We start from the raw sequence: 26,916 nt of genomic DNA, 5'->3' as shown, positions 1-26,916 counted from the left end.
CGTGGACACCTTTACGGACATTTTGGTGTCATATGTATTTTTTCAATACAATACCAAATGCGTGATAAATCAGTAGAAATGAAGAATAATCCTACAAGTAACTCTGTCTTATAAACTCAATCTCATACACACATACAAATGGACGTTGAGCATTATTTAGCCAAAAAAAATCTTTATTTACCTGTACATAAATTTTAACAGTAGAGTAAAGCGCAAGAGCAGTTTTTCTCTATAAAGTAAAATAACTACTTTCAATAACCGGAAAAATGAGATAAAGGGCATCAATTTCACAAAAATAAAAGCACATTACCTAAAGGCCAATACAGTCCTGTTGTGCTATGTAGAGAATAGCTTTTTGTGACACATATGTTTATGAAGATAGATACCTTTGATAGCAAATTTCAAAAAATGTCAAAAACGCTGCATTACCACTAATACAAAATTGAAAATATTATTATAATTTGAACATCACAGTAAGATTATCCCTGAGAACAAATCAGCCAGTGGTATGAGATGAGTAGTGTTTAGAGAAAGAGATTTTTCGATCAATAATGGAAAATATAGCATCAATGACACTTGGCTCTCATTTGATTTGATGAGGCAGGCCACAGTGTGTATACTTAACTATGTTTACCCTTGGCAACATGCATACAAAGTTTCATAGCCATTGGAAGAGGGATTTCAGAAAAAATGATTTTTGACCAAATATGGGAAAAGTTGCGCAAAAATGCCTATATGAAAATATTCACCAAAATTTGAACACACTCAACCGAGGTTGCCTCTAGATACATTAAAAACAAATTTCAAACCAATCAAAACATTTACTTCAAAGAAAATTATTTTTTGACCAAAATATTGCCCCAAAATGCAAACAAGCGACCTAGCGGCAGATATAGCTCCGCTGTGTTTATATGTAGAGAATAACTATTTTAGACACATGTTGATGAAGAAGGTGGAAATCTTTGATAGCTCAATGCAGTGGCCAGAAAAAAGTGGCTAAAATAGCTGCAAAAATACACAATTGAAGATGTCATCATACTTTGAATATATCACATCGGATCATCCCTATGACCATGTCAACCAAAGCTATCTGATGAGTAGTTTTTTGAGAATAAAATTTCCTGACCAAAAATGGCAACAATTGCCCCCAAAAACAAAAATACCGTCAATGACGCTGTACCTTCTCTAATCTTTGGCCAGGTCAGGTAATTGGTTGTTTGTTAGCATGGAGTTGTTGGTAAATAGTTGATGATGTAGGGGCATGAGGTGGGATATGGACCCAAAGAACCCAAAAGATGATTAAATATATCAATCAAAAAAATTCTAAGCTACAGTATAAACTGCCTAAAGATAGTTCAATGTGGAAAAAAGTTAAATAATTCAGAAATAAGAATTAACAGTCCAAAATAGTAATGACGCACTTCCCTACTGACCTGAGTGCATGTGAAATACACAACCTGACCTGGCATCTATAAATTAAATGTACCGGTATACCAAGTGATCATTTTAAGTCACTTTTAACTGTTTTAAATGGATTTTCCAAAGAGTCCTGTGGAAATGATGAAAAACGCTTATCTGGTATTGTATTTGTAAAACCTCATGGCTGATAATTGTCATAGTATTGAAAACAAATTGAAAGTGAAGAAATTACAGTTTTTGATAGGCATATTTACCTTGAAATACATGACCGTGTAAAGAATATATGCTAAAAGTGTTTAAGAGTAAATTTCTTTTCAAAAAATAATTTAATCTGTGACAAAAGGATTTTATTCTTTGAGTTTACAAATTCAAACATTGCAATTTGTTCAATCATCTTGTGCAGTGCAAAATTTATAAAATGACTGAAAAATAAAAAAAATTGGCAGAATTACAGTCTTTGTGATGTAAAATTATGGGTTGACATCACGATAATTGTTAATCTGTTCGAAGTACTACTATACTATAATTTAAATTAAAAAAGAAAAGTTCATGCAGAAATGGTAACATATATTGTCAGCAATGTAGTGTTAATTTTGACTTTACATCAAAATATGCCTTTGCTGGATGCCAAATATATAGGGCGAAATATTAAATCAGCCATGTTCAGCAAAATCCACACAACAGCATTGATCCTTTTCTAATTTGATTTGATTTGCTTATGTTATCCTTGTATGACAGTCAGTACAATATGGAACTTGAACACAACACAGTGAATAAGTATGCTGTAAATGAAATGGTGTGGCTGCATCCACATGCAGCAATAGGAGTGTCTTTGTCTCTCACTCCTCATTCCCAACCTCTCCCATCCCTGAAAAAATAGTTTGCTCTTATATTTATAATGTTAATAATTTCTGTATTTGATAAGATGTGCGCATCTCAAAAACTTTTGATCATAAACATTTTCATTGTTTTTTATAGCTGACCAGTCAGTTAACCTGTTTATATTGAATATTTGCGCATTTTTCCGCAGTATTTGACATTTTCTGAATACCTTCTTGTTCAGTTTGTCATTTTCTAAAAGTTTAAATGCTCCATTGTGTTGTCAAGCTTTCCACAAGCATCAAATGTGGTACTTCATATAGGAGGGTCTGCCTCTAGAGGGCGGGCATCATGAATAGTGTTTGTTGGTTAATTCCTCCACGTAAACTTCTGATTGTACTGTAAACATTGAACATGGCCGACGTCCGATTTTCCTGTCTAAAACTTTCACTCATTTTCGTTCATATGACTCTGAAACTCCAGGAAACGATCGGGAAGAAAGGGCTATCTTGAAATATTGAGGTACTCGCCGATATTTTGCAAAATTAAATGAGAAAAAATGCAAGGAAAATGCCGACAGGCTTACACAATGACAGTTTTCAGACTCGGAGGCATATGATCATCTCTGCAAGATTATGCAACAGGCCAAGATCACGTGAGGCCATGAGGGGATATCCACGCAACTCAGTACCAAACACTAGCGCTCACAGAGTGAGCAAACACAAAGTGAGTACCCCTAACGTCAGCTCAGTAGTCTGTAATAGATTGTAGTCAACTAAGAAACCTTGGAGAAAGGCTTAACACTGTGGCTATGCCGCTAAGTCCCATTTGATTTTTGTCATAGCTCAAAATCGTTCTCCCACACCTCAACCTGAGCCATGAACACCCCCACCAGTTTATGATATGACCCATCACAATGGCATCACGTCAACGGATCTTGACAGACGGAAGTCTTGACAGACGGAAGTACTTGACAGCAGCATACTGGTTTTCAACTCTAATACCTTCTCTGTCTATAAATAGACACGAGAAGGTAACAAGTCATTGACAATGACATAGTCCCCACTTGTAATAGGAGTATTAGTCTTGATGGGGCAGGGAAATGTGGTCATTAAGAAGTATCACTGGAGTGTATATGTTCAGATCTATGGGCACATAGGTCTATGTCATTGTTCCCAATTTGAAACAAGAGGCATGTCTAAGTTCTGGTTCTAAATCGGGAAAAAAGATCAGACCTCTAGCTGTATTGGCCAGCCAAGAAATACATATGCGCATAATAAATGAGGTACAAGATGTGACATCTTAAGGTCTATTATCCTATCAAAATTGAAGTGTAAAGAACTTGTGGTTACTGAGTTGTGCATATATATGTATAATCAAGGTCAAAGGTCATCAAGGTCACGTGACATTTCGTAAAAAAAATTTGTATTGCTAAGTTATCCCTATATACCAAAATTCAGACCTCTAGCTCTATTGGCTCGCTCAAAATTAGATATGCACATAATTAATGAGGTACAATATGTGGCGTCATAAGGCGTCCTATCATACCATATATGAAAGGTTTAGCACTTGTGGTTACTGAGTTATGGACAAATATGTATATTTGACATCAAAGGTCACCAAGGTCACGTGACATTTTGTCAAAGTGTCTGAGATATCTGCGTGAACGGATGGGTGAACGGATGGACTCACGGACGGATATGTCCCAATCTATAAGCCCCCTGGACTTTATCTGTGGTGGGGACTAAAAACTGTGTCACTGCATCCTTTTTGCAATATGAATACGATGAGAAACTAAATTTTTATTTTTCTTGGCCTTATACATTGGCTTTATATGGGAGTCTATGGAGAGCTGCCTTATACATGGGAGTCTACGGAGGTGTAAACTAAAAAGTCCTCTAACACGGCCAAATTTGATCACATTGTGAAACAAATTGACGTGCATCTGTATGAGGTGGGGTACTATCCTTGTACCAAGTTTGAACAAAATCGCTTCAGGCGTCTCTGAGATATCTGCGTGAATGGACGGACGGACACACGGACGGATGTACGCACACACGGACATGACCAAACCTATAAGTCCCCCCCCCCGGACGGTGTCCTTGGGGACTAATAATCATATGACAGGAAAATAAAGATTACAACAAATAGTTGGCATTCGTGTGTTGTGCATTAAGTAAATGGCATCATGCTTGTTTCTGGTATGATCATGGTGTGTATGTGCGGGGAAATACTGTTTTTTTTTTACTTTTCTGTTGGTCGCCAATTTTTGAGTACGTCACCAGTTTATTATTCAGCCTGTGAAAACGTGTAGGCATGGTCCAAATCAGCAAGCAGTGATAACTCTGATCTTTCCACATCATTTCCAAGAACTCTGTTATCTGGAGAGATTAAAATTGAAAAATTTATTACCAGTAAGCAAATTAATCCAGTCATCATTATCAGAAGATAAAATGTATGCAAATTAAGAAAGAAACACAAATATAATATCTTTTTGGTATTTATATACACATCAAAATATGAGCTAAAAACCGACTCAAAGCAGGTCTGTTCATTATAAGCACATATCATCTGTAAACCATGGTCTAAAGTGGGGTTGAAGTTTGAGTGCCACACAAGAACAAATTTTAACAGTCTGTTCCCATCTCGCTAGCAGGGTTCTGAGCTGCACTCAATAAGCATGGATATCTTTTCTGTGGCAGGGGAACCATTACAGAGACCCCCTGGCTTAAAGTAAATATGGACTTTGTTTTAAAACATTGTCACTGATTTGTCAGAACTCTACATATGGCAGATTTTTGCCCAATAGAGAAAATACCCAAACAAAGTGGCTCTACTGCTCCTAGTATTATTCAGGTCGACCATGGCCATATGAAGTAGTATTGCTTTACAGACAAACAGCGAGGTTTGTTGTGAATTGTAATTTTTAAAAAAAAACACCACTCAGACTGTAAGTGCAGATAACTGATAATTTGCAGAAGCTGGACCAAAATTTGGTGAGAGTGAAAGGCATTTTCCGTAAAATGTCTACGGAATAGAACGTCGGAACCATGGTCGGAACGTAGCATAAAACAAACTACCCAGTAAATAGCTCTGCTGCATGGCCATGGCAGGGCTGTGTGTTAGCGGCGCGGCGTTTACATGGTGGGAGGCCGTATAACGCCGGTAACACACAGCCCTGCCATGCAGAGCTACCCAGTAAACAGAACGCCTGTATGCGAGTATGAAATATAACGTCGAGCAACAAGATTGAAATTAATGACTGTTTGAGCTGGTACTCACTCAGTAAACTTCTAGGCCATATGGACATCCGCATATCTGTACAGTGATCGATGGGTCGCTGGTTTCGACCGTGCCGTGTGCAGCGCAATCCACCATGATGCTAATATGAGACACCCTAACCAGGTGAAAAAATTGGACGCGCAGTTTGGGCTGGTAAAATGCGTCGGGATTTTGAAAAAGTAATAAAAGTGAGCGCATATATCAAAAAGGACCAAAATAACAGATTAGTATTGGCAATGTTACAAAGTTGAACAACTTTATGCAAATATAGGAATGGAAAAATCCCTGGACTGCGTAAAATTTCAGTTCAGTTACAACTACGGGGACCACTTTGAAGTCAGGGACCACTTAGAGGTCTTCACACACGTACGATGGGCTGATTGGTTGCCAGGGGAGCCTAACAACGAGGCCTGTGTATCCATGAAGCGAGTCTCTGGGTCGGTGGGCTGGGCAAGCAGCCATTGCAGTGAGATGAAAGCTCAGCTGTGCCAGAAAGGTCAGTCCTTCATTGAAATTTAAAACTCAGCATTTCACAAAGTGTTGATGAATGCGAAACTTTGATAGGTTACTGGAACGATTAATTATTTATTTCCATTCGCTTGTCGCTCTGCAATACGGTCAAGTTATTCAGGCGTTCGAAATACAGAAAGAAAAAAAGGAGAAATATAATAAAGAAAGTAAATTTGGGAAATCAGCCCAGGGCTCCACTCACTTTTAAAGTACTGGTTTAATCCATTCTTTGTTATGAGGTTTTATTAACCATCCCCGGCCTGGCTTTCTGATTAGGGTGATGCCCTAGGCTGGACGTAATGATTTTGAGTGGTCAGAAAACGTACTGAACAATAGTGAGAAGGTATTTCGAGGACACAGCTATGAATAACTCGACTAAACCACGCTTCGAGCTGTGGTGGCGCTGTAACAAGACGATACGTCGCCATAACTTTGAGTATGTGATCAAACATTACGTCTGATTGAGAAAACAAAATTAATGACAAATAGCGTTAAACGGTACATTTAGGTTTTTCAGCGGTTGGTATGTATCCGTATAGCAGTACTTTTTGTGTTTGTTTTTCAATTAATAAACCTTTGGCCGTGATGACACAGCAAGAATTATAAATGAGCGAAACTCAAAATAGGTGGGGCGGGTGTCGCTGGTAAAAGCGAAATTTTAACATTCTTTTCATCTGTCGTCTTTCAGCTGCCTTCAAAGGAACCGGAGAGTAATCCGTAAGGCACGTACATGTATCTCGTTGTAAAAACCGGTCCATCTATGATGAGTCTGTATGACTGAAGTAGACCATCTGTAGTTTTCATACTCACATTCATTGTACACAGATATGGGTTTATCATAGGGCCTGGCCATAGGCAACAAATTTCATTCCCATAAGCTCTATCGAAATGTACTTTTTTTAATTTGTCTCTTTCTCGTTCACAATTGTCATGGTTACAAAGGTAAGGTATTCTTTTGAAACGAACGAATTATTTACAGCTCGAATGAAAATAAGTCCTCGATGTGTATTTGACTCCTGTGTAGATTAAAAATGTCGTCTGACCAAGTTTGACATTGCTGTGAATAAAAGTAATCTAGCTGGAGCGGATTAATCTCATGAGCGTTTTCGTTAATAATGTCATTATGTGTGTAAAAATAACTTACAATTACATCAGTTCTATCTCTGAACCACCCACTCCCACCCCCACCCTAAAACCTGATGGATTTACGGTAAACTTTTAGCAGGAAAAATGTTACATGTCATGGTCCAAAATGTTTTTCCTCCAAAATAGATGAGAGTAAAGATGGTATATCTAGACATGACGGTATGAAGTCGAAAGCTCTGACGCTACCCATGGAACTCACAAACACGTTATATACTGTGGTATCATTTTATCTGTGAGAACGATTGTCTGTCAGGCTGAGAAATATTTTTGCAGGAATCATTTTTGCCTATTAGAGGTACAGAATTGGAGAGTGTGAAGTAAATGACGCTCCTTGCACTGCCGTTGTCTCACGAGGGTGTGCAAGAACGTGTTTCGAGAAATGGGTCACTCCAAATCTTACATAAACATTAAACGCTGACATTGGTTGACTCATACTATAACATGACAGTTGGTCGATCAGTGTGTGGCCCGAAGCACTGAACATCCGTTTAGGATTTTATGATCAAATATCTCATGGGGAAATCTTGGCTTGAAATCATGCACTTGAACTTCTTAATTTACAAGTGACAAGCCTATTGTGTAAATGTATGACCTAAGAGGAGGTCAAGGTGCTGAAACTATTACGTCATGTAGGTTGTATCATGGCATCAAGTAAAACGTGATCCGTAAAAACGACATCTTTACGTCTCTGTCAGGTACAAGGACAGTCGCCAGACTAGGATTTGCACTGACGTAACCGAGCTGTCAAGTTCATGATCCCTAGACAGGCGAGTGCGAGGAGAATTATTCCAACGATTGAAAGAAGCACGATTAACCAGACAAGGCCTGGAAAAAATTAGAAGAAATATGAATTAAATGACGCGTATCGTTGATGATAAATCTTTTACAGATTCGTCGGGTAAGATATTGGAAATATGTAACACCATGCTGACTTCAAGAAATTAAACAAAATCAAAGAAACATAAACAAACAAACAAACAAAATAAACAAAGAACAAAGCGCACTAATTATGGGTGCCGCGAGAAAAATATTTCGTAAGTTAAAAATATAGTACATATATCTCTTTCAAAACAACATGCGACATTCGTATCAAAGTAAAGTTATTGTAGGTGAATTTTGGTAAAAATATACTCTTGAAGTTCAAGTTGGAATTAGAATGAAACAATTATTTTGTTGGAAATATCTTTCCCATCCCGAAATATCGGTGTGCAAAAGGTCATATTTGACTCACTTGAACTGCTTTCACAGTAGGATTCATCTGAATTATCACCACAGTTGTTGATGCCGTCACATTCCAAGGATGAGTCTATGCATCGGTTGTTATCGCAATAGTATTCGTCATCTCCGATACAATCTCCATCTGCAATAAAAAAACCCCGAAAGACTCTCAAAGACAAAGAATTAATATCGTCTTAGGCAAATTGAAAATGTATGTAGTGAAGGGAACCTCATACAAAACATTGAAAGCAGAAGAAACATGTTATCATTTTGCAAATCCATAGTTCATGAAAGTTGCATGTCATCCAATTGGAAAATAGACTATTAGCCTAATAGTCGCTCGGTGCTTATGTGTTTCAATACCAGGAGCAGAATCACTAGCTACAACATTTTTTTTTACTGTTTCACTTTTCTTGCTAAATAACCTTTCTGAAGGGGAAGTTACTGAGTGACTCTGCTATTAGCGATCGCATCACCACCACACCACATCACTATCAACGACACAAAGTTTGCTGTGTCTATTATGGACAGGTAGACGCACATAACCCTGGTATGCTTTTAAGTTCAAATGCTGACATTCGCAAAAACTAAAATAAGTGTAGCTTACGCGGTTTGAAAGACGTGAATATCAGAGAGAAACCTCTTCCAGTGACCCACGTGTTTGTGAAGAACCTCAGCGTTAATATCTCTCCGCTTGAAAGCACAGTAGGTGTCGCAGGGTTGTCGTCTTTCCCACATATCCAGTCCAACAGGTCTCTAGGATCCAGGCTATCACCATCATAGATCTCTAAGTAATCAATACAGGTCACATTGACCTTTTCAAGTTCATACCATTCATACTGGGAAAAAGATGACGAGGTTGAGAAAAGTTAAGTGAACGCTATGGGAGATGACGTCACAGGAAGGACATTTCTGGCGTTTGTAGCTTGCTTGGGAGCATGGAGAAGGTTTTATAAAAGACTTTGGTTTTTTGCTTATTAAATAGTTTTGACCATCTCCTTTCAAGGAAAATGCTTCAAATTACCTCACTCCCGTTGATGATTTACAAATACTTATGCATTTCCGGTTTCTTGGTTAAAAACACCAATCGGCAGGGTAGTTTCATTGTAAAGACAACGGTTTACAGTCGCAGTGCTTTGTAAGCGTGACCAAAATTTGCAGTCGATCGCAGACAAGCAGTGAAATTTAAATTGTAGAATTAGTGAGAGGGATGGTATTTCATAATACACCCACATTCACTCTCTGTGTCACTATTTATTGCTATGCCAGGGTCGTAGCCTGACAAAATTACCAAGGAGGACAGAACCTAGCTTAGCTAGGATTTAGGAAATTTACATAAATTTACATATCAAAAGTGTGTAAAATTCGGGGGAGGGGCAGAAAAGGTAATATGTTTGTCTAGCTCCAAACTTTGCACTCTAACCGCCAATCATTATTCTTGGTTTGGCAAGAGAATGGTTGAAAGTTTTATTAAATTTCGAAGCGTGTAGCCTACTAAGAGTTGAAGAATTTATGCCTGGCATAATACAAGTTCCTACTCTTAATGGGCTGTTAAAGTTTGAAAGATACGAGATTTCATTCTCGCATACGCATGTTGAGGATGAGCTATATTACGAAACAGAAATATTTCAACGTTTACTATTTGCCCTCTGTATGCGTGGGTAAACAAACTGAGTCAAACCAGTTAAGCTTATGCTGTTTATTCGGGTTTGAACCCAGAAACCAACATTGTTGGCAGAGATACTTACATTGATGCCAAAATGACCACCTGATGTCTTTACATTATCAGTAATATCGTGTTGTGTTCAAAACCTAACATCGCACCTGTGTAATCGGATGGAGCTTATGTAATTCAGAGTTTTGAATAAAGATTGGGGGGGGGGGAGGTTTCAACAATTTCTGAAACAACGCGATCACACATTTTCATAAGTTCGCAAATTATATACGTCTATAAAAATACGGGTTACTCACATCGATTGATATAATTTGAGAGTCTTGAACTGTTTTCAAAACTAAAACGCAGTCCAAGTTGTTCTCATACTCTTCATTTCTTTGAGATTGCAATCTGTCACCGGGCGATGTCAGAGTCTGGTTGCAAAGTTCTGTCATATAATCTGATAAGAAATACATTATTACAGAAAGTATCGACAAAAACGTGTGCGCGAGATTAATATTGCTCGCTCGATAGTCATAATCAATTTCAGCAGAGCAGAGGAGATGAACAAAGAAAACGTCACTGAATGACCTGATCGAAAACGTCAAAAAAGTGTCACAGCGTTACCATCAAGATCTGTGCCCGCAACGTCCGGATACGCGCTGTACATCGTTGTAACTATATTCATCCTAAATGGGCCCTAGAATTGTCACCTTCATTGCCTGCCGGGTAGCGCCAAGGGGAGATTATCTCCTTCTCGCGGGAATGGGCCGACAAGGTGACACCCCCGTATATATTAAAATGAAGTTTGCAACGAATACTGAGCAAGGCTTCTAATGAGTTGGGTACATACACCGGCAGCCTTATGACTGGCGCAGGGAGGGGAATTAATTAAGTCTGTGGACACAGGTGGGTGAGGTATTTCTCAGTTTACAGAGCAGATGGATGGCTGTACAAAACTGCTGGCTCTGACTGTCATCTACTACGAACATAATTGAAACTATATTCAAAGTTTGGATAATGGCGGTTTATTATTTATTTACAATGTATTTTAGTTTCCAAAGAAAACGTATGGAGTCGACGCTTAAGTATCATGTTCGTACAAATATTGATTAGACCTACATCGATTTATTCGAATTATTCATAATAGTAAATGCAAAGCTCCCCCATCCTATGATCCTAGCTCCAATCGTGTACATGTGGAATTTTGTACTAATCTAGTGTATACACCTGAGTCCAACAGATCAAAGGCCAGTTCAATGGAGATCTTGTTGACGACATTAGTATTCCTAAAGTTTACCCTAATGACCTGACCAACGCTCGTTATCTCCCGACACGATGCAATGTGCTTTTTTATTGTTTGGGGATTCCAGTGTCAGCAGTTTTCGTAAAATGATATGGTAACCATAGTGACGTGATCAACAAAGAACTAAAAACCTACGCAACACCTGAACTAAATTTGTTTTGGTAGTAACGGGGCTTATCGTGTGGAGATATATATTGTTAGCTGAAAAGTGGGGTTTCAGAGAGTTAGGTCATGTAGTTAGACAATAGATCTTTCTAAAAATACTCCCCAAGGACTATTAAGGTTCTGGTCTACTTGGTATGTGCCAAGGCATTCTTTATAGTCTGGATGTAGATGGAATTTTGTTTCGATATTGAATGAAACGATTGTCATTCAATCTCTCAATAGCGGAAAACAGAACGCATAAATATCTTGTCCTCAAAGTATTTCCTTCACATGACCATGAACTGGCTTAATGTTGTATGAACTTACGATAATTGAAACCAAGGGGATATATTCGAAGCGCGAGGTCAAGACCTACAGCTTTGGTTCTAAAATCAGTATTTGATATTGGATACCACTTTAAAGAAGTGTTGGTAAACTTGTTTCGACGCGGTGAAGGGACCGTGGTTTCATCATGGAACTAGGTTACTGTCAAGTGTGGTCACCCACTATGCCATTCCTCAGGGATGGCCCAATGAGTTTCAAGTGGGCCCAAAAATATACGAGACATGTATTGATTTCTGATCATTCCTTTTTTCGAGAAGTCAGTTTAAAAGCATTAGACGAAAGTCGAATTCATATCTTCCCGTAGAAGTATTCCAAGTATTTCTAGAAAACTCACATCCACTACTGTCACTTTCATGCAACTTTGTGTAACGTTGAGTCAAAAGAACTTACAAATCAAATTCATATGGCTGTTTAATTGAAGTGACAAAATCCAATTTTTATATGATCTTCCTTCCTCCGAAATACACCCAGCTGAGAAAAGTGTAACCCAAATAATTTCCCATTTATCAATTTAAAGGCAATTTCTAACTTTCTAAGGGCAACGTATTTACCTGAGTTTGCTTTAAGTTTGTAATGGTGTTGATATCATATCATATTCATGCATTTTCCGGCAATCAGCTCTGGCAGATATGGAAGTATAATTCTAACTCTTAATGACAATTTTTATTTTCCCCGTCCCTCAAAGAGAAATTAGTAAACATGCTATTCAAATGTCCTTTGAGCAAAATTTAAATTTGCAAGGCGAAACTGTGAAATGTTCGCAGCTAACCTTCCATGCACTATGGATAAAACTTTCGGAGTATTTTGGACTTTATGGTAAGCAAAATTTACGGAAACGCTGGAGGGGCAAAACTTGTGAGTCACGTGATTTACCCCTCTTGGAATATAATGGCTCAACCCTGAGTATCTGTTGGTGATGAGTTACGGCCTTGCACATCTGTTCAGTCAAACGTCAACAGGAAAGAGAAAAAAACGAGTACTCACAAACACATTGTCCCGACTTTATGACGTAAAATAAGACGATTAGACAGAAAATCACATTATCCAGTAACCTCGGCTGTTTGTTGGAAAGAGACGCAGCGATATAAACCATAACAACTTCGCTTCAATACCGTACAGCCATACCAGTTAAATGATGCTCCGTTGGCGCAGTTAAGTGACCTGGATCCGAAGATCACGACGAGGCTATGCTAAAGTGCGTCAGATACCAAGCTGACAGAACTAGCCCTTCGTAATGAGGCGTGTACACCACCAACAAACTCCACAATTTACACACACACATACAAACAAACAAGACAACAGAATCCTTGGGTTGCGGTTGTTCACGATAGTCGGAACTTGCAGGCAACTTCGTTTGTACTTGTACACAGTGGCTTCCCAGTCAGCTGCAGTGATGGTATTCCAGTTCCCCAAGCTCGGTTGAGTATGTAAAAAGTCTCACGTGACCTATAACACATACGTATTATGGTTTAAAGAGGGTGTTCTGACCGCCGAATAACCTCCTTTTATGACACTCTTGTCTACCCAATTTTTATTAAGTATCAATAAATCTTTAAAGGGATACAGTCGGAACTGCACTCAAAGGTCGCATGGGACCCATACGACCAATGTAAACACCGTATCCAAGGTGTGATGGTGATTGATGAAAGTTAAAATATGCCTGCAATAATCTACATCGTGTAATTTAATGTTGCAGCTATGATGATGAGGTGCATCTAGATATCGTGCACGAAATACATTGTTTGTAAACAAGAAAATCACACAGGCGCAGTTCCGACGACGGTTACCCTTTACGGTAGAAGCAGCTGTCACTTATAACATTTCAAGGTCAAGGGCCTCGCTGTAAGGACTGACACTTAAAAATATTTACAATTACAGCAATAAAGTACGCCATGTGTACTATGTAAACACGAAATCAATGAATTAGTCATGGGTAATAATTGTCTTCGTAGATGACGTGCCTTATAAGTATAAGTAAATATACATTTACGCTATTTAGTCACTCAAGTGGAGATTGTGACAGGCGAGCAAATTGCTGATGAAAAGTGAAATTCATCTTTAACCTTGTTCACATGTGATTTACATATCTAGCATTACAAGAAGCGCATGTGAGTCTGCGATATTCAACAGAAATTGGTCATCCACAACGATATTTAACAAGTAAACATGGTAATTATGTTTACAAACATCTGCTCATTTCATATTCGTGTAAAATACAGTGATTATGAAATCGTAGCAGAGCAGTATATCTTTATTATCAAAAACGGTTGCAAAAATGCTTTTCACAGATTGTGAAGTCTTCCAGGTTTTACCACAGGTGCGCCTTAAATGGTCGATCGAAGGTCCCGGGCTGGGATCGTAGTGTGAGGCGGAAGGCCGAACCTCGGTACTTGTGTAAAGAGCAGAAGGTATGACATGACAAAGTCAGTGGCGAGAAGTCCAAACCCCATCAAAACCAACACAATAAAACATCGGCCCACAGGAAAGTAACATCGTCGAAAACACCTTCAAAAGTTCAAATCTTTACTCTGGTAACTGCATTTGACTGATACATGCCAAATTCAGGCGAAAATTCACTCTAGGGGCATCTCCCGTTGCCAGTTCGCCACTGCACTGCATTGGATCATTACAAGTACTGATTTGAACTGTAAATATGAGTTTGAACTAGATAAATAATAAATAGGTGTTGTACTCCAGTATGATAACCACCTATCAAATACATAACTAAACCAAAAATGAATAAATAAATAAATAAATACAACGAAAGAACGAAAGAAAGAAAGAAAGAAAGAAAGAAAGAAAGAAAGAGAGAGAAAGAAAGAAGAGAATAAATACAAATACAACGAAAGAAAGAAAGAAAGAAAGAAAGAAAGAAAGAAAGAAAGAAAGAAAGGAAAATAAAATAGCACACACATACGCATTTGATTCCTAAAGAAATGCATTTCCCTGGGAATGTATCCAGTTCACATTGCTCTATGACAGATTTCAACCTTCAAAAGAGTGCAGAGCTGATTAAGAGAGACGCATCATTATTTTCTTTAACTCCGTGTAGATTTCCAAAATATGTTACTTTCAGATGTAATTAGATAGGTTGGAGACCAGGCAATGAAGATGCATAACGATTTGTTTATCAACATTTTATGAGGAGATACAGCTCATGGGCCTTAAAAAAAGAATACCTGTTAGAAAAATTACGGGGTGTTATGTTATTGTGAGGACTACTTTGTCAAACTTATGACATAGATAACCATTGTGAATGAACTTGCAAAGAATGTAGATTTTATTAATGGCTGTAGTATGGTATAGTCTTGATGGAAAGTATCTTGGTCTCTTAGGTGTCACAAAAAAAACATGTGCCGCGCAAATTCTCACTCACCAAATCAGTTTCCTATATTCTACCACTTTGGATTGGACTTTATTCCACACGGTCAAAGATTCTATTACAGATGGGATCACGCAAAGGCCACACCATTGACCAATTACAATAATTAACCTTTACCGACTACAAGTGGAATATTTCAGATGAAACTATACAGAAGGCAATTTTTTTCAACAGATATATAACAACAGTGCATGGTCTAGTAATTTGGTATAGTAATTTACGGTCTGGTTGTCTTAAATGAACTGTTATTGTTGACATTTGAATTCTAGTCCTGACCAGAATTCACTTGTGAACAATGACAAGGCAGTCTACACATGTACAGACTGAGTTGACAGGGTGAATACTTTGTATTTCAATATACATTGGAAGTGGAACAAGAAACCGAAGATGACATTAAAAACAAAAATTGTGAAAAAAACCCATCAAAAGTCACAGCTTCTGGCCCTTTGACATTAGGAGCTGACTGATAGATTTCGATTAGACTGGAAGAGCCGTCGCTCGAGGGCGCTCTCTATAGGGGAGGAGCGTAGAGGGCGCCCTCGAGCGACGGATCTTCCAGTCTAGTGTTGGATGAGTGTTGGATCATTGGATGCAGTTTGAGGACTATTCCGAGAAGTATTATTATTGCTGGTTGGACTGCCATGATATTGGGCTTAAATTCACCAGTCTGCCCCAATTCATGGTGGAGGAAATACTTTGAAGGGAAAATAACCAAGATTAGTATTTAAGCCCATAATGGTTTGTACAGTATCCAGCTAAAAAAACATAGGGCCAAAGTCCCTTAGTAAAGCTACTATAGACATGGGTACATGACTGTATGAAATTATATCACTAAGGTCATCCTAGGGACTTGTAAACCAAATATTAAAGCTGTCTGACCAGCGGTTTTGAAAAAACAAGCGACTCAACAGTTGACAGAGCTCTGCTGCGTTATGTAGAGAATAACCTTTTGTGACACATGTATTGATGAAGAAGGTGGATATCTTTGATAGCTCATTTCAGGATGGCCTCACCAAAAATGGAAAAAAAAAATTCTGTAAAAATACAGATTTGCATATTTCATCACAATTTTAACAAATCTAAGTTGGGTTATCCCTAGGGACCTGTATACCAAATAACAAAGCTGTCTGACCAGTGGTTATGAAGAAGGAAATTTTTTACCAAAAACGCCTTTTTTGGTGCTAATTTGCATATTTTCAACAATATCAAAAAATTAATAAAACAGTTTCTCAAAATCATATATTTTATCCACACAACAAATATCAAATCAGTAAGTACTGCAGTTGTCAAGATATTTGAGTGGACGGACGCCTAACAAACGGACATACATACATACATACAGACTGACGCCGGACGGATACCCATCGCAATAGCTTCTATAGACTATAGTCTATAGTAGCTAATAAAACTGGTCTAGTGTTTGGTTATTGAATAATCCATGAGATGTTTTAAGGTATGTACTTTTTATTGTTCAAAATCCACCTTGCTGTGTACAGACCAGTGGCTTTCATTACTGTCAGTCAGAACACATCACACAGAGTCCTTCAGTACACACTTTGCTCATGGTTTAAAACTTTATTCGTTTATTTCAGACTCTTTGTTTTGGAAGAAACTCCATCAAAATAAAACTTTACAATCAGTCTACTTATCATGCATTGGTAACATATCTACTGGTCAGTCGTTAAGTCAAGCTAATTTGTGATCCCTGCTTACAAATTGGTCTGTCCAGTGGAGGATCATTGGCACTGATTTTGGTTCCTGTAAGTCTGGGTAAAAACCCATGGCCATAGTAAAAGGATATCTCTATTCATGGTAGAATCTAAATGGGAATGGCATTTTTACATAAATCAGAAGTACCCATTAAGGTAGAATGTGCCTCGGCGATAGGTATTTGGACATTTAAACTTTCAAATTCGTTTCTGATCTACCACTTGTGGGGGCTCATTTTGAAGCCCTTGCAGAAAGAAAAACTTTCACCATCATAGTTTTTTGAAAATCGAAAATGTTATTTAGAGTTAACACAGGGATGGCAGCCATTTTGAAATTCAAATATCGGTAAATCTTGGGTAATTTGTTTCTCCAGTACCAGATTTGCACGGTGACCCCCGATTTTTATTCTTGAATTTGAAAGAGAATGATCAAAGATTCCTTGAGGAACGTTTGAGCAAAACTTTAAGTCTTTCACTTTCGAGGTGCATACTACCTTAAAGAAGACAGTAAGGTAGGGTAAGGGTTGGGGTACATGGTTATATGCCCCAACCCCCAAGACACTTAGTTTGTATCTGAAGGTTTGCATTCACTTATCTTCACTAGTGCCATTTCCTGTATCATGGCTTCTGGATAAGGTTGTTCCATTTTATAGTGGGGGACTAGAGAAAACTTATTATCCACGAGCAATAATGTATAACTGCCCCTAAGTTTGTCTGTATTATTTTTACAAGAATTGTAAGAAAGGCCGGTGGCCTATATTACTGAATAAACATTATATATATATAGTGGGGGACTACTACCCTTTCCCGTACTATAGCTTCTGAATAAGGTTGGTCCATTTTATTGAGGGGGTCTACTACCCAGGGACAAGAGCAAAATTTGGAAAAGTTTCCCTGAATTTACTTGTATGCCTATGAGAGGGCATATTTAAAATATGGTAAATCTCATTCACGGAAATAATCTCTTTTCTCTTGACCTAATCTGTGAAAAAAACAAAGTTCCAGAAAAATGACATTCTAAAGCCTGTAATTTTCTCTGGACTTAGAAAGACACCACTCACACAGACAGAATTACAAACATGCAAAGTCATTTGTAAAATTCACCACATTTTCTTTGGAGCATTCACGAGCAAGAGTTGTGTATAGCAAAACCTGTTTTGAGTTTTGGGACTCGCCCTACTCCACTTCAGAATTCTGAAACCTGAAACATTTTTTATATTTGTTGGTCGTGGGATTTTAATTTTGGATTGTAGAAAGTAGATGCATTCCTTGACCTGACAGCTTGAAAAAATTTACACCACATTCTAGAGATCTGTAGAAGGATAATCAGAAAGTAAATACGGTTGGAGAGAGATGATCTGCAGGCAGTGTACAAGAATTGTGGCATTCTGAAATTTGTCGTGTGGTTCAAGCACGAGTATTTTACGAAGACAAAAAAACCCTGTACGATATCATAAATATTAATGTTCACTAAAGACCAGGCAATATGCTGATTTGAAATACTATTTACAGTGATGCATTACGATAAACTCTGAATTTTTCCTAGTTCAGCTTTTCAAATCATGCCAACTTGCCAAAAATACAAATTGTATTCACATTTGAAGTGTCACTCTCACTAAAATTGACTGTACACAAAAAAGATGTGAAAATCTGCATGCACCCTACTGACAGAATGTCAATCACCAAGTATCTAAGTAACACGGATTGACTTGATTTAAAATTCTACAACAATAAATACACCATCAAATTGAACTTACAATGTCTTAAGAAAACACCATTAGCCCTCAACTACCATGGTAAATGTTGTCCCATATACCAAATATAAAGTGAATCCAAACTTCAGTCTTTCAAGACTTGCCTGGCATTCAAAGTGTATATTAATTCATCACAAGACCGGGAATTCAGTGTAGTCAGAGAGTCCAACTTACTTTGTTTCAAATTCATTAGAATTTGAACTCTGATTAAACCTGGCAGAATTAAAACTGACCCAATTTTCCTTATCAACTTCCAACATAAATTGCCCTGGAAAGAATAGCACCGTGGCAAATTTGGCACAATACATTATTTCTAAAGGGTAGCGCAGTGGGAAGTGTTTAATATGGGAAGATTTCTGGTTTAAAAAGTGTCCAGATTATAAAGGTATCATTCCCCAAGTTGCATGTACCATCATGACAACAACATTAACGAATCACATTAAAACACTTTCACTCAATCAAAGCCATCTATTGTTTTCTTCTTAAAATATTATTATCAGTTAGTATGCTAGGGTACAGTTAGAGTAAAAAGTACACAGAAGTGACTTAAACGGTGCAAGGTGCAATCAATGGCATGCTATAGAAATCACAGTTTAAAGGTCAGACACACGTGAGTTACTATCCAACAATATACATAAAATTTTGCCCACTTACAATAGACACAACTTTACAAGACAGATACAGCAAAATCCATTAAAGAGAGGTATAATGTGTAGAGACAAAAAAAATTCACTAAACTTTCAAAACGACATCAAGATTCAATTGTAAATGTTTCTTTGAAAATCCTTCCGTACATAAAAATGGAAGAGGTTTTGCATTTGGTGCTCCATGCTCTGCATGGCTTTCTTAAAAAGTTTCTAAAATGTTTAAATACACCGACACATTGATAAAAAGTTCATCTGAGATCTTGCTTATCTCACCATTCACTATACATTGCTCTGATTATGACATGCAAAGCAGGCAAGGACCAGCTTGTACACAGTATCCGTGGCACTACTATGAAGAGCGCCACCTACAGTTCACCTGCACTTCCTGCATTATGCTTTGCAAAATTTACCAGAACTGGTTACATCACGGATCAATCACAGGGTTTGGTCTCATTATGCTTCACAGTAGTCTGCTAATTTTCACCGCATACCATTGGACCAATGAAATGATCAATCAATCGATCAATGGCTCAAACTCTCCATACGGTGCACTTCTGTGAAACAGACAGTCAAAATAGTAAATGTTAATTTTAATATCGGGGGTGATTACTCTAGAGAAATACAATTCATTCAGTTGCTCCATGATATGATCAAGTTCTTTTAGAGTGGGAAATAGACTGACGTGAACTGTTGAACTTGCTCTGTTGTTTCTTCAGAGATTTACTTGTCTTTTGATTATCACTCAGAGGTAGACTTATTATTGTTTTATGAGATATATGGAGGAAATCATTGAACGTATCTATGGAGGAATTCCCAGAATAGGGAACAAAATCCAAATGACCTCAACACGATGTCTGGCAGCAACACAGTCTGGACAACCTACGAAACACTGTCTGGAGCAGTGACATTACATGTACACGTCAGATGAAACTGAATCTAAAGTTTGGAAGCAAATTTCAATGAAAAATCTTCGACGAAGCAAGGCTGAGAAAATTTGTCAGAACATTCACACACAATCTGTTCACATAATGATGACTTCAGAGTTCTGTAAAATTCACGGAAAAGTAAACAAATTCTTGAAACTCATGAGATCATTTTTACCTTGGACAACAGCAGAACCACCATTTATCATCATTGGTTCGATAATTTCCCGACTCAGGAGCGTCACAACACTCTGAGATAAACCTATCCAAGTCACTCTTGCAGCCTTGTCTTCCATGCCTTTGATATTCCTTGAAATACATGACAAGAAGGAAAATTGACATTTGACCTCTAGCAAGTTAGGATAAATTTGCATATGCAAAACATTTTCACTGCAGCACTTTTTGGTATATATTACTACAAACACACTGGTGTATATCTATTCCATATTGCAGGTGTCATTACTTAAGTTAACGTGTTGTTTTCATAAAAATGCTTTTGGACTTTGTGAGAGAAAAGTGTTAGTTTGATTGTTTCTGCACTTAAAAGTGCTATCATCCATTTCACAGAACGAACAAAGACACATTGTCTGTTTGTTTTGTCTTTTGTCAATGTATGCAGAAATGGTATGAAGAGGCTTTCATGGTAAATACTACTACATAATAATATATAATAATATATTACTATAGATTAAAAAGGGACAATGAGCCCAAGGGCAGGTGACAATGAGCCTGACATCACAAGGGCAAAGGCAAAGTTAATGGTCTCCTGCCTATAAGGAACATAGTCCCTTGTTTTGGCTTTAATGTTTTTATTACATGCCTCTCTTACATAGTTTTTACTCCAAATCTTGGGGTTTATTTGAAATGACAATCATGTGCTTTATTTCCAGGGTGGATGCAATTCAGCTCATATGTAGAACGATTTTTGTCATTGAATGGTAAACTGCTATAACAAAGTCACTGTTATTCTGTTTGTCAGTTTTTATGCATAATTTTCAAAAACTGGATTTTTTATGCAAACCATGTATTTTAATCACTTTCAAATTTTGATATTGTCAAATTGAAAATAGGTCTAGGTTAATATCAGTCGAATGATGATTATGTAGCCAGTGACGTCATTGACAAGTTACCATTGAATGCTACGGAGAGTGCCATGTTTGATACAGAAGGCATAAATGCATTGGTATTAAACAATACACTGTTCATCAGTAATTCCCTGTAAACTGTAACCAGTGCACAATTACAACCATAGTGGTGAAATGGTCAAACTTACCTTGACTGTTTCGTAGGTATCCATGATAACAGAGATGAACAAACTGAGAACAACGTAAATAAACAAGCTGATGAAAGTGTAGAGGTAGACGCGGCTGTAGATCCACACTGTGTAGCTCTTTTGGGACATTTCGGCGAAAGTCGCGAACATATCGTCACCATTCACCAGTGAAAACATGCATTCAGAAGCAGTGTTGAGATCTTGAAACTGTAATGTTGAAAGAGTTATGTAACAAATTACTCTGACATCTATCTGATTAATGTAGGGCTCTGCAAACCTCCAAAACATTGAAATTTGAATTTTGAGTGGAAATGGTCGATGCCCACCAATCAGATGCTCCGATATTGCTGTAATCAAATGTTTTACTCTGAAACAATTCTCAAGGGCCAGTCAATTTTATTGTGGTAATTCTTGCTCTATGTGAAATAGGATTTACTAATTCAGTAAACTGAACATAAGTATGCCTTGCCATTGACATTGAATGTAAAACAACTGTGATTATGACCCATATATCTGTTAACTCGGTTTCCCATAAACAGGAAACAGAACAAGCCTGACCATTTCAAACAATGGGTTTCCGCGAAACCATGCTAGTGAAAAGGTTTATGCCTCTGTAGTCATAATTTTAAATTACTTTTTCAGTGTTTCTCCCCCAATTTACAGACCTTACAACTGCATGGAAACAGTTTAAAGTGACTCTGGATTGAATGTTTGCATAAAATAATGAACAAACAAGAGGAGAGCTGCTACATACTTTGTCAAATTTCTTCCTGTAAAATAACAGTAGTATTATGAGCAAAATTAAAGCCCCAATAGCTGTGAATGTGTAATTAACTGATCTCAAAATATCCTCAGTTTCCCAAACGTTTTCTTTGAATATGACCTGTTAAAGACTGAAAAAGTGTATAACACTGTCATAAGTGTCGGACATGGCATGTTAATTCAAACATTTTAACATCATTTTAGATTTCCCACCATTTTCAAAAACTAATCATATGACAGAGATTACAACAACAAAATGTTGGCCATCATGTGTTGTGCATTCAAGTAAATGGCATCATGCTTGTTTCTGGTATGATCACGATGTGTATGTGCAGGAAATACTGCATTTTTGTACTTTTCCATAGGGGCGCCATTTTATTTCGACCTGTTAAAACGTGTAGGCATGGTCCAAATCAGCAAGCAGTGATACTTCTATACATGTCCTTCAGTTAGCATATTTATATAAATTAACTTTGGTTTGAAAATAAAGTCATGAAAAAAGAGCATACAATTCGCAGCTATTGGGGCTTTAAGACAGCCATTGTCAAAATTGGCACTCCTGCTTGTTTGGTAAGTACAACTACATTCATGATCCTGTTTACAGCAATTTTATTACAAGAAGGATACTGGAAACACTGACGACTTTAATACTACCAGCATCGAGTGAACGAGTGCGACTGACCTTTGGATGATATGGTCCCAGTACAATCCATCCACAGAATGCATAAGCAAGGAACAATACAATGACACACACACTGAAACGCAGCACATTTGGAGCAGCAATTTTCATGGTCACTATCAAAATCTGGTTAAAAAAAAGAAACAAAAAATTGAGATGATTGAAGTCTACCCAACTTAAGGCTCCAAGACAAGAAATTGACCTTTTTTTAATCTAACAATTCTCTGGTGGTTAATAAGCTCAGAACCCCCGTAAATTATACATTTTCTGAAAGCCTATATATAGGGCAACATTTTGGTTACCATGGTTATTTATTCACTCCATTTGTAATTTATATATTCAAAGCAGTGAAGCTATGATGGTGATATATTAGCCCTTATTTACATTGAAACAAATTCTTTCACTTCTGTTTTCCTTTTCCTGTGACCTTCACACATACAAAGGCCAAAGCATCGTGTTCATAGTTTGTCTTTGTGAGTGAATAAATAACTACAGGCTATTTGAAACATAATATACTCAATACAGAATCACAATATTCAAAACACTCTGAGGAGAAAAGCTTGAATTGCTTAAATTGTGTTAATTCAGTTGATCAACACAATGCCTGAACAGTATATGCAAATGTATGCAAATGATGGTGTCATGGTAAGCATAACATCTGAAAGTCAATTGTGAACTCCTGCATAGATATGATGATGAATGAAAGGGTATTTTTCATTTTAATTGATCTAAATTTAAAGTTCCCTTTTAACTTCATTCTTTGTGGTTGATTCAATCATCTGAGCTTTACAGAAACAGATGGAAATCTAACTAAATGTGTTCAGAAATACTTCAACATCTCTGCCAATCCCCTTTCCAGGGTTTTGAATGAACACAAAAGAATCGTTGTCTCAGGAGAAATTAACATACTCACATTGTATTTGGGAAAGAAGCCGAGATAGTGGAGAACTCCAAACCAGACCAGGAGTGATCCAGTACCAAGCATGATACTACAGACATCATAGTTATCTGCAATCTACAGAGAAACATTGAAAAAGGTGTGGGATTCTAGATCTAACAGTGATACATATCTATTCTGAAATATTGTGAGTTGAATTGAAAAGCTCTGTAACACAGCATCTCACTTTCTGAATGAATTCTCAAACTAAAACTAAAACTGTACTGGGCACTATGCTTAGTATGGCTAGACTATCACTCGGGGAATGGGGTTTCTTATTCCCTTGATTTGAAGGCACCAGATACGTTCAATGAATTTTAATTGCAACCACTGAAATTTTATCAGGAAAGAAAAGAAATTTCACGCTAACATGTGTATTTGAACAGACTCTTCTGATCAAAATTGCCTCATGGAGGGTAAAATTGAAAAAAAAATCTTTGTCATATGTTGGAGAATTGATATCCCTTCAGAGTTTAAAACATACAATCACAAGTTTTGTGACATTTGTGGAATGTTCTTACCTTGTTTTCTAACTGTATTTTCAATATTGAACCAATTATGACAAGGATGTCGCTGACAACTATGGTCACATACCAAAAATTCACAAATTTCCACTTGTCATGGGATGAGAGCTCAGTGTTGTAGCAGTTACGGAAAAACTTGACCGTCACCTGGATAGAGAACGGTGCCATGGAAACGAGAGTGAGAGAACAAGTAAAACAAATGAAATTGTCATGGAGAATGAATGAGGTGATAAATGAGACAATCTACATGTAAGTGTACGGCACCCTAGCACATTAATAGCACGATACCAATGGATGAAGTAGAGTCTTTATCGATGAATTACATGCTAATCTTAGTGGACCATGTGGTAATTGTAATAAATCACAGCATAATTGCTTTAAAAGCCAAATAATTTTCAGACAAAATTTGAAAAAAGATAAGAGCCATAAAAATGATTCCAGACCATGCATTACTTGATTTGCTGTTGTACAAATGGTAAACAACACAAACACAAGCTCCCAAAATGTACACATGTACATCAAGAATTCTCCTGATATAGGATGCAAAAGGTATACAACCAACAATCTTACTTGTGGCTGTTCAATATGCTTGGAAAACCTATACAATACTCCAGTAAGAAACACAATACACATAAGGATGGAACTGCAATGATTTTCATATTGCTGTGTATGATCTCATGTTGATCTGACTCACATTTTTCAACATTCTGGCCTTGATGAGGGACCTGCTACAGAGAATTATGGAAAACAGACACACAATGATGATTACGACATCGAAGACGATCAGACCAATCCACTTGAGATTTTCATCTGTGGAAGAAAACGAGAAAGGCAGTAAAGCCCACAGCAAAATCAAAATAAACTGTTAACAAGGTCTGATATTGAGACTTTCAAGCAAAGCCTGGATAAGGAAGTCATTTTGTAGAGGAGTTATTAGCATATGGAATACTGCTGAGATACAACATTTTATTCAGATTGTAGTATGTAGAACCTTCCAGAAAGAGAACACTGACTCACCTTTCTTGGCAACGTAGCTGCCTTCACTATCCCCATCTAGTCTTGCTGTACCATCAAGACTGATGGTGACTTTGCCTGTATGATGTGTATTTACATATGAAATCTATCGAATACAAAAAAGCACAAAAAAGCATCGTGAAATATCTTTACTAATAGAAACTTTGTTGCTTGTTTTTAGTACTTTACAAGGGTACATGGACATCAGAATCGAGGAAGTAGGATCAAAAAGCACCCCTTTGCTAATATAAAGCTTTTGTAGATTATTGTTTTTTGAGTCTGTTTTGCATTTAGTTTTAATCCAAGGTTTTGATCATTGCTATCAGATCTGGGTATGCATACCAGATTAAATTGACAGTGCTGTGCTGTTGGCCTTAAACGGGAAGTTGTAGGACCGTGGGCACACAATAGGGGGATTACTGATGACGCAGCCATTTGCATACACTTGGAGGGAGTTTTCAAATTCTCATAGCATTGCTTTGACTACATGAGAAATTCGAATAATTATGATGGGCACTTTGATGACATAGGCAAAGAGGGGTCAAATGGTCGTACAGGGAATACCTTTTGAAACATACATGTATGCACTCTCCAACAAAAAAACGGACCATTTTTTCAATTTGTTTTCGACTCAAGTTTAATCGCTATATATTCACGGACATCATGTGCAAGATTCAATGACAATGAATGCCTGAAACATGGCAAAATTATGGGATTCTAGGACCAAACACGGCACGCTCGATCAGTAGCGTGGCTTTTTTACATTAGCATAGATTTACGATGATCCAGCTTTCATAGGGGAAGTTACTGTTTAATGACTGTGATCTCTGTTATGTCCAAGCTACACTGAAATGAAGAAAAGTTGTGACCTATATTGGGATTATCAAACAAACATCCTTGCTATGATAACAAAGATGTGAAAAACCAGTCGGTGTAACTAATAGAATCTCACACCCCCAAGGACCTGGAATCAGATTTCTCACATGAGTTGGGGATATTTTGTCTCACACGAGCCGCAGGCGAGTGTGAGACAAAATATCCCCAACGAGTGTGAGAAATCTGATCCCAGGTCCTTGGTGTGTGAGATTCTTTTTCTCACATGACCACAAAATGCGTTAAACTCACATTGGACATGTACAACATTATCCAAAATCGTGACAAGTCTGTCGTCTGCCACTGTACTTTGACCTGCTTACTTTGTAGTTCTGGTCTGTGTGTTACTCGTCGTGCCATTGGATAACATTTTGCGCGTGGAACAAAACAGACTGTTTATCATCCCTCGTGTTATATTTACTGCAGAGTGTGGGACGGTTTCTGAGAGTGTGGGATCGATTTTTCCCACACTGTCGATCCTGCACTCCCAGCGGCCAGGAATGTGAGAAAAATTAGTGACAAACATCCTTGAATTTTTTTATTGAAGTATGAAATAATCTCCTGCACATACATCACACAAAAACACACAAACAGAA

General features: G+C 37.5%; 2 protein-coding genes across 3 annotated transcripts in view; both read right to left on the bottom strand.

Annotated features, from left to right (window-relative positions):
- Nucleotides 1–6,908: 6,908 nt before the first annotated feature.
- LOC139138319 (low-density lipoprotein receptor-related protein 12-like) lies at nt 6,909–13,281 on the bottom strand. The gene is made up of 5 exons (XM_070706647.1): nt 12,828–13,281; nt 10,366–10,508; nt 9,002–9,233; nt 8,408–8,536; nt 6,909–8,001 (listed from the first exon to the last, which is right to left on the bottom strand). The coding sequence occupies exons 1-5, from the start codon at nt 12,934–12,936 to the stop codon at nt 7,892–7,894; spliced, it is 723 nt and encodes a 240-aa protein (XP_070562748.1). The 5' UTR covers nt 12,937–13,281; the 3' UTR covers nt 6,909–7,891.
- Nucleotides 13,282–16,780: 3,499 nt separating this feature from the next.
- The window catches only part of LOC139138318 (mucolipin-3-like), a 40,526-nt gene continuing 30,390 nt past the window's right edge, over nt 16,781–26,916 (bottom strand). For both annotated transcript variants that reach the window (XM_070706646.1, XM_070706645.1), the window contains exons 7-14: nt 25,451–25,553; nt 25,128–25,243; nt 24,431–24,580; nt 23,886–23,987; nt 22,976–23,098; nt 21,532–21,738; nt 20,437–20,567; nt 16,781–19,889 (exon numbers count right to left, since the gene is read on the bottom strand). In XM_070706646.1, the coding sequence (XP_070562747.1) occupies nt 19,850–19,889; nt 20,437–20,567; nt 21,532–21,738; nt 22,976–23,098; nt 23,886–23,987; nt 24,431–24,580; nt 25,128–25,243; nt 25,451–25,553 (972 nt within the window). In that variant the 3' untranslated portion in view covers nt 16,781–19,849. The remainder of the gene's footprint in view (nt 19,890–20,436; nt 20,568–21,531; nt 21,739–22,975; nt 23,099–23,885; nt 23,988–24,430; nt 24,581–25,127; nt 25,244–25,450; nt 25,554–26,916) is intronic.

Source organism: Ptychodera flava, chromosome 8 (genome assembly GCF_041260155.1).
Source record: "Ptychodera flava strain L36383 chromosome 8, AS_Pfla_20210202, whole genome shotgun sequence".
NCBI classification, from domain to species: domain Eukaryota; kingdom Metazoa; phylum Hemichordata; class Enteropneusta; family Ptychoderidae; genus Ptychodera; species Ptychodera flava.
Note: the sequence above shows the minus strand (reverse complement) of the source record. Positions and strands in the feature narration are given on the sequence as shown.

Bases quoted from the DNA above. Each gene is read 5' to 3' on its own strand.
- LOC139138319 (XM_070706647.1), bottom strand. From the start codon at position 12,936: ATGGTTTATATCGCTGCGTCTCTTTCCAACAAACAGCCGAGGTTACTG. The intron at 9,234-10,365 runs GTGAGTAACCCG...TCTTTTTCCCAG, and splicing joins CTCAAATTATATCAATCGAT to TATGAATGGTATGAACTTGA. The intron at 8,002-8,407 runs GTGAGTCAAATA...AATTTTTTCCAG, and splicing joins CTACTGTGAAAGCAGTTCAA to GCCTTGTCTGGTTAATCGTG.